Source organism: Pezoporus wallicus, unplaced genomic scaffold (assembly GCF_028554395.1).
Source record: "Pezoporus wallicus isolate ANWC-B61680 ecotype Strahan unplaced genomic scaffold, APGP_CSIRO_Pwel_v1 scaffold_3294, whole genome shotgun sequence".
NCBI lineage: Eukaryota > Metazoa > Chordata > Aves > Psittaciformes > Psittacidae > Pezoporus > Pezoporus wallicus.
Window position 1 is genome coordinate 15,702,851 of NW_026635478.1, and position 16,310 is coordinate 15,719,160.

The 16,310-nt window shown below is 45.8% G+C and overlaps 2 protein-coding genes across 2 annotated transcripts in view; one reads left to right on the forward strand and one right to left on the reverse strand.

Moving 5' to 3' along the window:
- Positions 1-16,310, reverse strand: part of LOC130610315 (histone H2A-IV) — a 141,500-nt gene that overhangs the window by 21,434 nt on the left and 103,756 nt on the right. The gene's annotated exons all lie outside the window — the stretch shown is intronic.
- Positions 10,286-14,841, forward strand: APOLD1 (apolipoprotein L domain containing 1). Its single transcript, XM_057429946.1, has 2 exons — positions 10,286-10,462; positions 12,533-14,841. The coding sequence occupies exon 2, from the start codon at positions 12,538-12,540 to the stop codon at positions 13,324-13,326; it is 789 nt and encodes a 262-aa protein (XP_057285929.1). The 5' UTR covers positions 10,286-10,462; positions 12,533-12,537; the 3' UTR covers positions 13,327-14,841.

Genomic DNA, 16,310 nt, shown 5'->3' on the forward strand with positions numbered 1-16,310 from the left:
TTGAGCACCTGAGAAGGAGAAAAAAGATGTGTAATTGCTAAGCACCTCCATCATATACCTCCCAAAGTATGAAGGTGGTGACCACACTGGGAACATAAACCAGATCAGTTTCATGATCAATGATTCTATTGTATTACAAGTCATTACCATAAAGTACAATGGGACAAAAACCTTAGCCCAAGCCCCACACTTGAAAAACACTAATACAGCAAATACCGGATGGATGTAAGATATGATATACTGAAACTGTGAGATCAAGAGGAACAACCTTGAGAGCCAATAAATCAGCATTGTGACGAGTGACTATCAATCCAGTCAGATCTGTTCTTATCTCAATCCCTCGTGCCCCACGTTGGGCGCCAAAAAGAACTGTCGTGGTTTAAACCCAGTCAGGTAACTTGTTCACTCACTCCCAGTGAGTGGTGCCGAGCTGACAACAATCGAGGTCTGTGTCCCCGCCCCACCGGGGTTCTCCCCTTCCCCACTCCCGGAGGAATGGGGAGGAGGATCGAAAAAGTGCAACTCCCACAGGTTGAGACAAGAACAGTCCAGCAACCAATGTACACAAATCACCACCACTACTATCAACTACAACAATGATAAGGGAAAATAACAAGGGAAGAGAATACGATACCACCGGCCAAGAAAATGAGTTCCCCCCGGAAGCCCGTGTCCTTCCCGGTAACTCCCAGTCACCCCCCACCCCGGCCATGACGTGCTGTGGTATGGAATACCTCCCTGGCTAGCCCGGGTCAGGCACCCCATCTCTGCTTCCTCCCGGCCTCCCCTCCTCCCTGGCAGAGCGTGAGCCTCACAAAGTCCTTGGTCAGGGTAAACATCACTTAGCAACAACTGAAGAAACATCGACTTCACCAACACTGTTCTCAGGCTGGAAGTCAAAACACAGCACTGCACCAGCTAACACAAGGAAAAAAAAATGACTGCTACTGCTGAACCCAGGACAGTTACCAAGAGGAATCACCTTGCAGCTATCAAATTTTGTGAATGGAAGACCTGAATAGAAAATAAAGTCCTGGCTTGACAAAAATAATGATGATTTGAATTGTGTCATTTGTGGTTGGGTTGTTTGGGGTGGGTTAATTTGTGGGTTGGGCTGTTTTTTTTGGAGGGAGGGGGTTGGGTTGGTTGGTTGGTTGGTTTTGTTGTTGGGTTTGGGTTTTTTCAGCTCAGATTCAGCTATTTAAAACTGAATCTTAGTCTGCCTGGACCTAGGAGAAACCATTAGGACTGTGATGCAGTGATATTATTCATCACGTTCCCTCTCTGCCTTCTGAAGTGCAGCTCTACAAAATCCTGTGTTCTTCTGTACATGTCCTCTGCTAACCCTGAAATGTGATTGACAACTTGTCACAAGCATGAGGGGGGACCACATGCCAGGTACTGAACAGTGCAAGATCACCAAACCTATTGGCTTCTCTTTTCCTGATCTGACAGGGCTAGCATATGGGTCACTCTACGAAAGAAGTGGCTGAAAACAGACAAAAGAATATACTTTTTTATACCATGAGTAACTGGGAAATTCTGGACTTTACTGTTCCAGGAGGCAATGGAGACAGCTGGTGTCAGCAGAATCAAAAGGTATCTGATAAATCCACGGGCAACAGGGGCCTGTTTTTGTAGGGGGGCAATCAGGTATGTACCATTGAGACCTGCACGCTTCCACAATAGCATCTCCTGCTAGTACTGCAGGACACCAAGTACTGGATTACAGGGACCATCTCTGGCCCAGAGCAGTCTTGATGAGACAGGAAATTCAGAATTGGAGCATAAACCTAACAACCCTGGGCGACATTGAATGCGGCAGGAGGAAAATAAAGAATTGCTATCTATAGTAAGTCACACATTGCAGAGCAGGTGCCTGAAAGAGATGGACTGAACCAGCCTTTTGGGATGGCTGTTTCTTCTCGGGCTCTAGAGGGAGTTTCAGAAAGTGGAGAAACGCTGCATGTGAACTCTTCAGAAGAGTGCTGAAATGAAGTGAGATGCATCCTTGTCTGAAGTTCAAAGCAACAGTTTTTAACTTCTTCTGGACTTCTTCAGCCATTCGTGTGTCTGACATGTTTCTACATGAAACATGCCAGATGGAAGGGTTACTCAAACGTAATTAGTTTCATCATTTTGTTTTTATAACAGTGCATTTCTTACAGGGAGTGTTTTCTGCTGAATCTTAAACCTGCTAGTAAAAGCTTAACAATATGAAATGAATAATAATTCAAAACCCCCAAAAAACCAAAACCCTCAAAAAATAGGTCTTGCAAGTGTTTTAAAAAACTGAGAGAACACAAGAACACATGAGAAATTTAGAGGAGTCGAGGATGTGGTCTTCGATCACAGTCCAAACCTCTCAACTTTTGGTTCATCTTCTTCAAATGCAGTACCAGTTTCTATAAGGACTGAGGAAAAACTCTTTTCTTTGATGATGAAGGAATGCAGCAGTGACACATGACTGTGATTATCCCAGGACAAGTCAAATCCACCTTTATGAAGTATGAGGGGTTTGAGCTGAATATTCCCAACACAAAGTCAGCATCATTGGTAAAACTGGCATGGAATCAACATGAAGACCTGCAATAAAGACTCAATCTAACCAAATATCTCCAATACCTAAACTTGATTACAAGTTCTCTTATCTAAGTTAAGTTAATTTTTAATTAAATGCCTGTGTATTGTTATGAATACTAAATATCTCTCTTGGCTAGCTGCAAATGATGTTCAATAGAACAGTTGGTTAATCTGAAGAAGCAAAAGAAGAATTAAGATTAAATAAAATCACAGATTCTAAAACCATACTCTTTTTCTTTCATATATAAAAATAAATACTAGTGTTCATAAAAATAGTAAAAAAAAGTTTTCTTTACAAAATTTATGTCAGACAATATCAATGCACTGAGACCTCATATCATCACACGAGTTATTTTTTGTTTTATTCTTTTAAATTCTTGGTTCAATGTGATGCTCTTTTAGCCTGTTTGAAATCACGTGGCCCAGCCACTGCCCTGGTAGCTGGTAAGGAAGCACATAGATATGTGGGGTGAGCCCAGTCACCACAGTTTTCTGGCCTTGGCCAGTGACAAATACAGAGATGGAATGAGGAAGTCTTCATTATGTAAATACGGGATGATACTAAATCCCATTTTCCTGACGAAAGTATTTTTTCTTAGCCCTTCTCTCCAGTGTGATTGATTAGTGAATTGTTGCTTGGTGCTCTCAAGCCTCCAAGTTTAGAGCTTTTCTAGGTACCGTCAGAGCCAAGACTTTTTACCTCACCAGCAGCCATATCAGAGCAATTGAAAACAAAAATTGAGGTGTAAGAGATGTCGAGAGTGTCTCTCTTAGATATCATTAACCCAGAAATCAACCTGTCCCCCTGGCAAGGGGACAAATAGGGGAGCCAGGTAAAAGCTCTGTCCTGTGCTGCCTGATAGAAACGCAGACATTCTAATTTCCTAGCTAATGAATGTTACATCTATTCAGTAATCTGTTCTTGCAAGGTTTCCAAAACTAGCTTTAGGGATTTACACCTGAGTTTTTCCAGCCCATCAGTTGGGTTTTTTTTTTGGTAAAGACATATTATTAGTGCCATGCTTCCCAGCTAAGCTGCTTTTCCTTCCCATTCAGACTGCAGTTCTGGGGGCACTGCCCAGACTCACCAGTGTGCAGAACAGAAAGGCCATCAAAAGCTCCTGCACCAGCAGCTCCTCCTCCTGCACTGGATGACATGGACATCATCCTGGCAGGCCATAGAGCAGTATATAAAACTAAAGATTAGCTAAACACTGCAAGACTCACACTGGCAAAGGGCAATAAGAAACCATGGACATCTGTGCCTTGTGTTTTGGTTGCAAGACACAGGGACTGTTCTAGCCTAGCTCCCTACAGAAATGAAGGTTACGGGAGCAGGACTGTTGGCAGGTTTGTCAACCAGTAGCTTTTTTAGCTTCCTAGACAATCTCAGCCAGAAATTTATAAAGCAGTCTAGGTTTCAAAGACACTGACTTCTTGCTAGTTTCATGAAAATAAGTAGTTATGTAGTTGAGAAGAATCCAGACTCTTGTTTTCTTTGAGAGAAATATTGCAAGGTGAGCTCAGTCATCAAGAAGTCCACAGGAAAAAAAAGCCACAAGAAACCAGGCTATCTAATTTCTACTTTTCACCAAGCTATTAGGTTTCTTTGCAGTTCTGGAAATAGGGCAATAATTCTCTGTTCTCTACAGTGCTTGAGGGTATAGGGAGCAGACTTGCTTGTTTTGGCACTGCTGCCATTGTTGAGATACTGAACAGACAAAAATCCTCCAGCAGCACTGGTATCAGCAGAACCTGCATATGGCCACACTCAGTCACATCATCTGTTCCATAGGCAAGGCTGGAGGCATTCAGGCTAAGTGGAGATTTGGGATTTTGTGTGTCAGAAAGAGTGCCTTATGGCATACAGCCTGCACTGAAACACATAAATTAAAGGTGACAATGACAGTATAAGCTGGTCTGTTTAAGTCCATTGCAGAAATTCAATCTCCATGTCCAAATAAATATTTGATCTCTGTAGACAATGCCGGCAGGGTTTTGACAAGGCAATTTAGGATGGTAGCTTTGTTATATGAAAGCTTGCTTACAAAGCAGGAACAGGCACAGTCAATGTACTTGGCTTATATCCTACCAAACTGGAACTAACAAGAGGTGTTTCTATCCCACAGGCTGTCCAGTTTCTTACACCTTGCCCTACTCTTTGTAGCTTTCTCCAAACCTAGATAAAATCACACACACACACCACTGACCTGAGTCCTATCTCATTCTGAAATGCTTTCAAAACTTTAGTTTGGATCTACTGGTAAGTTTACTAAAAGCCGATGCAGCCCTTTTTGATCTAACTTGCTTTATTTGTTTTAGTTTTGGCCCACTAAAGTTCTCACTGAATCTGAATGAATATCTGGCTGTGAAGAGTTAAAACTTGTCATTGGTTCAAGTGACCCCAGAATCCAGCAGTTAAGCTTGAAAGTACCAAGAGTGATGGAAAGTCCATTAAAAAGATGATATTTGAATGGAAATTTACTCAAATGTACTAATTTATTTGGTCATAGTGTACCTTTTACACTCAGCTCCAAATGTTACACATTTACATTCAAATGTTACATTGCACTAGCTCCAAACAGCTTCACAATAAACATTTCTGCTATATATCTGTCGTGGTTTAAACCCAGTCAGGTAATTCGTTCGCTCACTTCCCCCCCTTTCTTGCCCTCCCCCTGCTCCCGGAGGGACAGAGGGGAGAATCAAAAAGAATGCAACTCCCACGGGTTGAGATAAGAACAGTTTAGTAACTAAGGTATAACACAAATCACTACTGCTACCACCAATAATAACAATGATAAAGGAAATAACAAGGGAAGAGAATACAACACCTCAGCACCAGCCGACAGATAATTTGCCCCCCTCAGCCCGACCAAGCACCGACCGATACCTCCTCCAACCCTGCAGTCTCCCAGCCCTTCCGGCTAACTCCCAGTTACCTCCTGGGCATGACGTGCTGTGGTATGGAATACCTCTTTGGTCAGTTTGGGTCAGGTGTCCTGTCTCTGCTTCCTCCCGGCTTCCCCTCCTCCCTGGCAGAGCATGAGGCCCACAAAGTCCTTGGCCAAACCAAAACATCACTATCAGCTCTGCTCCCAGGCCGAAAATCAAAACACTGCACTGCACCAGCTACCAAGAAGGGGAAAAATGACTGCTACTGCTGAACCCAGGACATTATCCACCCCTTATTCCATACCATTCACGTCATGCTCAGATCCCACATTTTCAATATACCATCACTCTTATCTCGGTGCACGGACCAGTCCCTATAAAGCTGCTGTGTCCATCTGGTCCATGATGTCAGGCTCCATCTCTTGTAACAGTCTTCCAGAGCAGGAGAGACTGTGTGCAGTGTTCACACTTGTGAATAACCTGGGCAATAGTGTCCATTGTTAAGTCCACCCCTCGATCATGAGTCCATCTCTGTGTTGCATCTCTGCTCTGATGGCCTGAAGTGCCATGGGCCCACCAGGCTTAAAATAATTCACTGTCCCCTTCAGCAGTTTCTGCAGCTTGTTGCCGGGGACTCCATACAGCTGCCTTCCATCTCCGATGCTTCCAAAGCACTGGAGGGGCCCAGTGGACTAGATACTTGCCCATACTGTCACACACACCCTGCCACTCATGACTGTTCAGCCTTGGGGAGAACCTCTTGGTCCCCCAGCATTGTCGTCTAACCCCAGACAAGACCCAAACCTGACTCTGCTTAACTTTTGAGATCAGACAAAATGGTTGTGGGTAGAACACAGTCTGTGTGTGTGCCAACATGCTGATCCCCATCACAATCAGCAGGCAGGTCCCAAGGATACCCAAAGGCCATTCAAAACCTTCAGAACTCTCAAACGATGCTGCTGTACTTGTCACTGGGGCTGGTGTAGCTGCTGTGCTTGCCGGCTCTCCCACCACCAGCTTCTCTTTTCCTGAGTCCAGCTCTTCCTCCTCTGCCTTGCTGGGAAATGCTGCGTGGTCTCCTGCATCCTCCTGGGGCTCGGCGGGCGGCTTCCGGGAAATGCTCTCGGCCGTCGCGGGGCTCGGCTCCTCCGCCGCCTTCTCCCGCTGCTCGGCAGCCGCCTCCTTCCTCTCCTCGACCGCCCCGACCTCCTCCACCGGCAGCCGTCCCCTCGCGGCCTCCGGCCCCGCTCCCGCCGCCGCTTGGTCCCCGGGGCCGCTCTCCCGGGCCGCTTCGGCAGCCGCCGGCTCCCGGGGCCGCTCCCCTTCGGCTCCCCGCAGCCTCACGAAGATGGAGAGTAGGGTGAGGGCCAGGACGGTGAAGAGCAGCCGGACGGCCAGGTACAAGTCCACGGCCACGTCCGTCCCGCCCTGCTGCTGGAGCCCGCCCGTATTACAAGTCATTGCCATAAAGCACAGTGAGACAAGAACCTTAGCCCAGGCCCCACACTTGATAAACACTAACACAACAAATACCGGCTCTAAGTAAGTTACAACATTCTGAAGCTGTGAGATCAACAAGAACAACTCTGAGAGCCAATAAATCAGCATTGTGACGAGTGACTATTAATCCAGTCAGATCTGTCGTTATCTCAACCCTTCGTGCCCCACATTGGGCGCCAAAAAGAACTGTCGTGGTTTAAACCCAGTCAGGTAATTCGTTCACTCACTTCCCCCCCTTTCTTGCCCTCCCCCTGCTCCCGGAGGGACAGAGGGGAGAATCGAAAAGAATGCAACTCCCACGGGTTGAGATAAGAACAGTTTAGTAACTAAGGTATAACACAAATCACTATTGCTACCACCAATAATAACAATGATAAAGGAAATAACAAGGGAAGAGAATACAACACCTCAGCACCAGCCGACAGATAACTTGCCTCCCTCAGCCCGACCAAGCACCGACCGATACCTCCTCCAACCCTGCAGTCTCACAGCCCTTCTGGCTAACTCCCAGTTACATCCTGGGCATGACGTGCTGTGGTGTGGAATACCTCTTTGGTCAGTTTGGGTCAGGTGTCCTGTCTCTGCTTCCTCCCGGCTTCCCCTCCTCCCTGGCAGAGCATGAGGCCCACAAAGTCCTTGGCCAAACCAAAACATCACTATCAGCTCTGTTCCCAGGCCGAAAATCAAAACACTGCACTGCACCAGCTACCAAGAAGGGGAAAAATGACTGCTACTGATGAGCCCAGGACAATATCCTTTCTGCTGGAGAGAACAACAGCAGAAAGACCAGTCTTTTCTGCTAAAATTCACTGGAAGGAAGAGAGCTGAGGCAATAAAACATCCTTCCTTCCCCTTGCTGGTCATCTGCTCCTATAAAATGCCTCCGGGGCAGAATTTGCATGAATCTGGCTTCTGCCCCTCTCAAGAGGGTGTGGCTAGATGGGAAAGGGTGGAGCAGAGGGACCATTTTTGGTCAAGGTAGTTGTGAAACACCTGCTGTGCCCCTTCCACCCCCAAGCACAAGTGCTGGACAGGCCAAGAATTAAGAGGCTGCAGCAGCAGAGGGGCTGGGTGAAAACCTGCATCAGGCAAGATGGTGAGGCCTCCACTAGGTTGCAGGATTACCTAGTGAAGGTCAGACCTACCCCACAGGTCTTGAGATCCCCAGTAGCCAAGATTCACTCCAAGCAGGCTCCTGGGTCCTGCTTGGTGACTTGGCAGATGTGCTCACATCTGGGAGGGTGCACTGATGGCACTGAAAGCCTTTCAGTCCTTGGCAGGCACTCAGAAAATAAGCTCCTCTCCCATCCTGCTCCCATTCCTACTTGTTCACTTTTGCTGGAGAGGGTCTCTGTAATTATTGCTGGGAGAGAAGACCAGCATTCTCCCCAAAGAGGTGCTTGTGAGAGTGTTAGTAGGGATAAAACAGGTAACACCATACTGCTGTAAGGAAACTCGCTAGGAAATACTGTTCCTTATTCTAATCACATTTCATTTTTAAAGTCAAGTTGACATCTGTAGTTCTTAGGGAGAGTCCTTACTTTCTGGGTCTGCGCCCCATTATTGGGGTGGATTATGGAGAAGCATTCTCTTTAGATGGTGAAGGAGCCCAGGGATGATTCCATAAGAAACCATCCTAGGCTGAGACCAGCATCTCGTCTTATGTGACGTGCAGGTCTTTCAGTGTGAAGGAAACTCTGTGAGGGAATAAAAAAGCAGATTTTCTCTTCTGCACACAAATCATGTCCTCATGATTGCAGTTGCATAAGGAAGAAGCCTATTATGTTTGGGAACGTGCAAAAGAACTCTTGTGTCTATCAAATGTAAACCTCTGCCAAGGCACATGGGCTCCAATTCAAGTGTGTTTGCTAAAACAAAGGGAAGGGCTAAAGCACAGTTTCCTTCAATGTCAAAACTCACCTTCCTGTTAAAATGCAATGTGTACAAAGTGTGACAGACTAGACAGCTTATTTAAGCATCTTCAAAACAATGTTTTCTTTTTTTCAGGTCTGTGACACGTTGAAGTAGCTCTTCAACATTATTTATATATTCATTCATGTCCCAGCTCATGCAGGTCCACCCTGACAAAACACTTCACATACTGTTCCACAGTCATTTTAAGATGATCTAAAACCAAACTCCCATTCAAATGAATAATCACAGCCTCCTCTCCCTGAATGCTGCCTCTTGATCTTTGAGCTTTCCTAAGGTCAGCCCCAGCAATTGCGTGGCTACATATTACACACATTCAACAGTGAAGCCTTACCACTCAGTGATAGCCAGGTAGCTTCAGCTAGGCCAGGGGGACACAAGGGGCACAATCAGAGATTCCATGTCACCAAACAGCCCTGAAGAGTAAAAGCCCACCAAGCAAGAAAGTAGATGCCACAACTTCAACACAACTGCTGAAAACAGATGTCCCTGCCACCACAGGCCCTGTGTCAATAAGGACACATGCCACTTTAGCCTGTACCATTTAGTGCCACCAAAAAAAATCCTTTTTTCCTGAACTCATCCAAAGAACCTGTCTTTGATTAAAGCTGGTTCTGTCTCAGTATGAAAGGCAGTGCCGGGAATGACACTTAGGCTGTTCCTCCCTAGCACCTTTATCACTTCCTCCCTCTGGCCGCATCTGTATGTGGGCACAACTTCTAGGCAAAAGAAGGCAGCAAAAGAGGGGACCCCAATGACCTTTTCATTGTGATCTTTGCTGGGCAGGCACCTCAGGAAAACAACCTATTTTTTTTCCAAATGCCTTTTTTTCTCAACCATTATGGTGTCTATGGTTAAGAAACAGAGCAAATCCATAGGGAAATCCCTCCTTTTGCAGGATACTGCATGGTTTTAACTACTCAGGACAAGGAATAGGAATTCAGAGCAATTGTCTTGCTGTGGAGCTGCTTCCCTTTTATGGAGTGGAGAACAGCTCCAGCTTTCACACAGCTCTGCTCTACTCCAGCCAGTCACACACACGATTGTCCCAGAGAGCTGGGATTTTGAAAGTACACTGGCCTTGAATGAAATAAGCTGGCTGGCTGATGGTCCACTGGGTCTAGACGTGTGGAAGGGGAGTGGGGGGGACTTCAGTCATCATGCAATTAGCAGCTCCAGCACTGAGGAAAGTCAGTTGCTATTTCAGGGAAAGGAAACGCAACTGTTCCCCAGGGGGGAATGACTGCACTAGCTCAGCACCAGGAACAGGCTGAGATTTTTGACATTTTTTTTTCCCTCTATACTTCAGGAAAAGCGAACACACAATGTTCATTCGCCCGGATCGTTTCCTGAACGTGATGTGTGCTAGCTGTCCCACAGGTCACTTTCCAGTGTGTCACATCCTTCTGCACAAGGGAGTGCAGGAAATGGCAAACTCCCAGTATGAGGCAAAGCATTCCCATCGCTGCAATTGGTCCACAGGAGCTATAAATTGGTCTCCTCCAGAAACAGATCAAAATTTGTCTGTGGGGAGGTCAGCTGGAAACTAAAGGTAAGTTTGAACTAGTATTTTTTGGAGACTCTGAGCACTGTATTAGAAAAGCGTTTTCAGTTTTTGGACTAATTAATACCTTTTTTGTTGGGGAGATTTTTCTCTAGGAGCAGGATTTGTCTTTATTTTCCTTTATGCTGGTATATAATCAGTGTATTCAAAAGACATGCATCACTGTGTGGTTTATATTATATATTGAATAACTCTCCAATTAACTGCAGTGAGATTTCTGCTGTTATTACCTGAGACTGTTCTCAGCGAGAAAATATGAAGAGCAAATTGTTAAGAGGCCACAGGAATCAATATATTTAATGATCATCATGTTGATCTGGTTTTAAGTTATTGATAATATGCTCATTTTTCATTTCAGTGCCAATATCTATTTAATTTAAGTGTTAATCTCTGTTCTTTTAGCTTCATCTCTGACTATAGTGTAAAAAATAAGAGGACACTGCCTCAAGCTAAGAAAAGCACACTGGACCAAGTGGCTCTAATGGTCCAATGATAACAAGAGAGCCTGTGGTCATTGTTCAGAAGGACATAGGGGGAGGTCCTAAAGGATTCTGTGTGAGATGGATTAGGACATCCATTCAAGTAAAAGGGAAATAAAACTGCAGTGAGAATTACACACTTCAGGATGGAAAGACTTTAGGAGGTTTTCTCCTTCTGAAACAGGGATTCAGCAGAATGAAGCCCCCAGGATGTTAACTATATAGTATGCACTTGTGAGGGGCCAGGCACCTCCAGTTCACATAGTACAGAAGATTTAGAAGTGAAAAAGTGACTGCAGCACTGAATAGTTTTGCTTAGTTAGCTCTGGGACAGGATCTTTCTGCTACAGAGACGTCTTTTAGCTATGAGGGCATTACAAACTGCAAACAACCTTTTAGCTAGACCTGGCTAGGTGCAGAGGCAGCACAACCTTATGCACAGTGTAATGCTGTGAAGCGCAAATCTCTGCTCCCACCAGACAACTAGTGGTGCTACACTCCTGTTGCCTCCCTTGCCTCAGTTGCCCTATACATAAGTAGGGTTAGGGATGCTGGCTTCCTTTGAAAAGCACATTTCCAACCTGCAAATGCTTATTGGAACATTTTTTTCTACCCTTGTGACAAAGGGCAGAGATAGCCTAATACTGAAACCATGAAGATTCATCCTCTAAAAGGGAAGACACTCTCCTGCTATCTTGCCAGGGAACGTTGCAATATTTTTCAAGTCATTTCTGTTTGCAGGCCCCTGTATTTACCCTTTCCCCCATTCCCAAGGGAATGATTATGGAAAGTGGGCTCACTTTTCTGATGTGACCTTCATGAATCTTTTAAACAAGGTCCATTAGTCTCCCTGCCACTGTCACTAGGGATCCACCACCACTGGTCGTACCAAGCACCACAGAACAATGGTTCCCATCTTTTTCCAGACCCTGATACCAAGTTACAATAGGAAAAAAAAATGCTGCAAGACCTAGAGTTGCTTAGGCTTAAAAAGAAAGGAAGGATGTTCACAATACCCATGTGAGACATCAATGAGCTTCTCACCTCCTAGATGGAAAAGCCAGACCTTGACTCCCCTTAGCAGCTTCCCTCTATCCTCCTTTAATGGGAAATGACCCCTAAATAGCAACCTGGGATGGGTGGCTTTCACCTCCTCAGAGCCTGGCCTTTCTTGTGAAAGATGCCCTTGAACACTGTAGATCCTGTGAATACTATCATGGGAACAACACATTAGTTCTGGCAGCATTACTATTCTGGGCACTGACTCACTTAATCTCAAAGGAATTTATGTCCCCAGGGTTGGAAGTGTCTTCTCAGAGGTAATAACAACAGCATCCCTGACTCAAGCTTTTAAGACACTTTAGTCTTCTCAGGGAACACGAAAAACAGTGGAATATGATAATTAAATGAACATGTGTGTATGTGCACATGTATGTGGGTGCGTACGTGTGTGTAGACAGCAAACCTTTCATGTAGCTGGTTGAAGCGAAGTTAAAACTGGCTGAATGCCATCCCTGAAATGGTGGTCCACACTGAGCATGTCTCAACCTCAATCCAGCCTTTTTATTTTTCTGAACAGGCGCCATGCAGAGAAATGGTGCTGCCTTCCCTCAAACACTAGACCCCACGCATGACTTCCACATCGCACTGCTGGATCAGAGACGGAGGCTGCGTGGCCAAATTGCTCACCTTCACAAGGCGGCTCGTAAACTCAGCAAGCTCCGACAAAGGTCCCTGATTGCCAATGTCAGTGGGAGCACCCTGACCGCTGCAGGAGCTGTCACAGCCATCGTGGGGCTGTCCCTCAGCCCGGCAACACTGGGAGCCTCTCTCCTGGTGTCAGCTGTGGGTCTGGGTCTGGCCACAGCTGGGGGGGCTGTCAGCATCACCTCCGATCTCTCCTTAGTGCTTTGCAATTCCAGGGAGGTGAGGAAGGTGCAGGAAATCGCTATGACTTGTCGGAAACAGATGAGGGAAATCCTTGGCTGCCTGGAGTTCCTCCGCCGAGGGCAGGGCCCAGGGGACCCCACACTGCGCCAGTCAGAGAAGAGAGCCTCCATCTCGCTGTACAACTCCGTCTGCTTCATGGTCTTCTGTGGCTCCCACAGCTTCCTCGTGCCAGAGTACACAAAGGAGGTCACTAAAGTGAGCCAGGCGGTGCTTAAGGCCAAAATCCAGAAGCTGGCTGCCAACCTCGAGACCTGCACCAGAGCAATGGATGAAGTCTGTGAACTTCTTGAGTCCAGGACAGAGCTTTCCCCATGCATGAGGAGACCCAACTTGAATGCTAAAAAGACTGCTGAGATCCCAAGATCATCCAGCTTAAACAGTGTTTGCCCTATAATTAAAACCAGGCTTGGAGACAATTATTAATTGTCACCATTAGCACTGCTACCTGTTGCTATTGTAATATTGGTGGTGTTAATCTGCACAGGTGCACACATCTCTCATGTGCCTTATCTATATCTGAACACAAACTCCTTCCTGATAGGAAGCTAAAGCTTCCACACACACACCACCAACTGACAGTAGCCACCTGATTCAGGTTGGAGGTTATGATGGACTGTTGTGTCCACAGCAGCAGATCCCAGAGCTTGAAGGCAGCGGTAGATGGCCATTCCTCAGACCCATGCTTCCCCAGCCATCTGCCCAGCTCTGCTTCACCAAGGCAGCAAAAAGTAGCATGTCAGGAGGCTGATGAAATCCCTGCAGTCATGGTGCTGATTGAACCTGGTTTGTAAATAACTTATGAATCTATGAATGGTAAAAGGGTTAGGGCACCCTCAAAAAACCAGCAGTTGCCAGTTCCTCATAGAGTATTGTCCAGTTACCAAGGTACATTTGGAAATGCTGTTGAAGGAAGCATCTCCAGATATGACAGACTGTATGGATAGCTCATCACCCCCAGGTGAAATAGCAGGGCCAGAAATTGTTATCCATTTTGAAGAAACCTCTGCAGGCTGAGAACTGTGATGTTTGTGTTCTATTTATTTACACAGGATTATTTTAAGGTTCTGATAGTGTATTTAAAGATGTATTTTTTTTTTCTTTTATAAAGGAGGCCTCTGCTCCAAAGGAAAGCCGCTGTTCTTAGAGGCAAAGTAAGTCTGTGGCATGTGAGAGCAAGTTACCTGTTCTTTGGCTGTGAGGGAAAGCAAGTCCCTATAGAAAAGAAAAGCATGGCTGGAAGGCTGGTAACTATAAAATAGGTGAAACACGGTCAAACACTGATGACAGATCTTATAAATCAAAACAGGAGAAGGACAGGTCAGTGATCCTGGGACCACAGCCTGCCTCAGGGCACTGGTGGAAGAAAGCAGTTATATCTCTTGCATCAGGGAGGAAAATGTAGGTTGGTGCTACTGGTCTGAGCTGGAGCACAGCTGTGATGGAAGCACATCTGAGAGGTGGAGGTGCCCCTCTCCATGCAGTCAAGCAGCCTGTGAAACCCACACTGGTTTGCCTGAGGGAGGAGGCAGCACTCATGGAGAGCTACATATACTCGTAGCAGGGAAAGACTTCCCTTGTCCCAGGGAAGGCTTCATGTTAGCAAAATATATATTGGTACTAATACTCAAGAGGGGTGCAGAGGAATAGCATGATTCAGCAGCAGAACACTTATGAAGCAGGAGGAAGGGCTGGGTCTCTCCTTCAAGTGACTGTTCTGTTAAAGATGTCCTTCATGATTTTTGACCCCTTCAGTGCCTCAGTTCTCTGTCTAAACATTGGGATAGTAGTACTTCCCTACCTCAAAAGAATGTTTCTGGGACAAATATTGAAAAGTGCTCAAGTAGTGTGATGGTGGGGATCACATCAGCACCTGGAAGAAGTACAAGGAAGAGACCCCAGAAACTAGCTTGAGACAAGTAGAGGAGTTAATGCAGGGATAATTCCCAGGGATAATTCCACCTCCACAGGTAGCCTCAGTGGATAAGTGAAACTTCCCTGCAGATGCATGTATCAAAATGATTAGAAAAACTCACTCTGTAATTCTGTAACACTGAGCAAACTCTGGAGAAGGGCAACAATCCGTCTCACAGAGTTTGAATCCTTGTCCTTTTCGTCTCTTCCTTTTGTGACATCAACATTTGTTTTTTCACATAAGAACAAAAGCCTTGGCTCCTCAGAGCGTGACTCAGATGCTTGTAATGCCCGTATCTGCCAAAAATGAACAACTACACTGTTGGTTCAATTAAATTAATATGAAGCACTTTTGCGTCAGTGTCTCTCTGCCCACCTGCACATGATCACATTCCTGCCCTCTGGCTCACCCTGCTCAGTTTCATGTTCCAGCACTGGAGCCAGGAATCGGTACGAGCAGCTGGACGTGTTCAGAAGGCAAGAATGAAAAGTGAGGTCCCCAGCTCCAGGCCACACAGCTGGCATTGGTGTATGAGTGTACATGGTTTTGTCTGAATGTATATCTTTGTGTGCACATTAATTCATGTACACTGTGGATGTTGGTGTCTGACATGCAAACACCGTGGTGCATATATGTGAGCACATAAGTGTGAACTGCACCCTACACAAAAGCAGACATGATGTAACATTTTTCTTAGTGCTCCAGCATATCACCAGCTAACTCCACCAGATCAGTTGACTTTACAATGTACAAAGTACAACAGCTTTACAATGCTTATGAGATGGCTGGTTTCATCATCACAGAGAAAATTATGTAATATATTACTTTCCTACCTCCTCTCCAGTTTTCTGGAAATGCATCTTTGTCCACACATCCACACACAGGAAACGACATAGAACAGCAACATCTCTGAAAAGAAAAATCTGGCTGTCAGAAAGATTTGAATTTGATAGCTTTGAGCTCCATTATGGCTGGTTTGTCCTGCTCAACACAGTCCTGCACTGCAATCACAACCATTGTTTCAGCAGGCTGGGACAAATCAGATACTTTGCTTTGAGTCTCATCCACAAAGAACCAAAAAAAAAAAAAAAATCCTGCTTCTGTTCTGTTTTTCCCTAGGCTTACCCTTCACTCAAATTCTGGATTTGGGTTGTGCAGTGCTGTTGTGTGAGTGTAATTGAGCCTAAGATGCAACACTCCCTTGGCCAAGTCTCAGCCACTCCCCTCTCTGGATTTGTTTGCTAGGAATGCAAAGGGAGGCTTAGGCAGAGAGTAGGATCCCCAGGCTGGAAGATCTACACAGGACAGGGGAGATGTGTGACTTTGCATCAAAACCCATACAGTGCTCTTGGACGCCTTCTAAGTCAGACAGTCCTGTGAATGTGTGTCTATGCCCTCACACCCCAGCTACAGTTGATCTAGCAGCTAGCAGGCAGAGCAGGAGGTGTTTGGATCCTCCTCACCCAGCTCCAGGCATGCCATCCTGCCTCCTCCC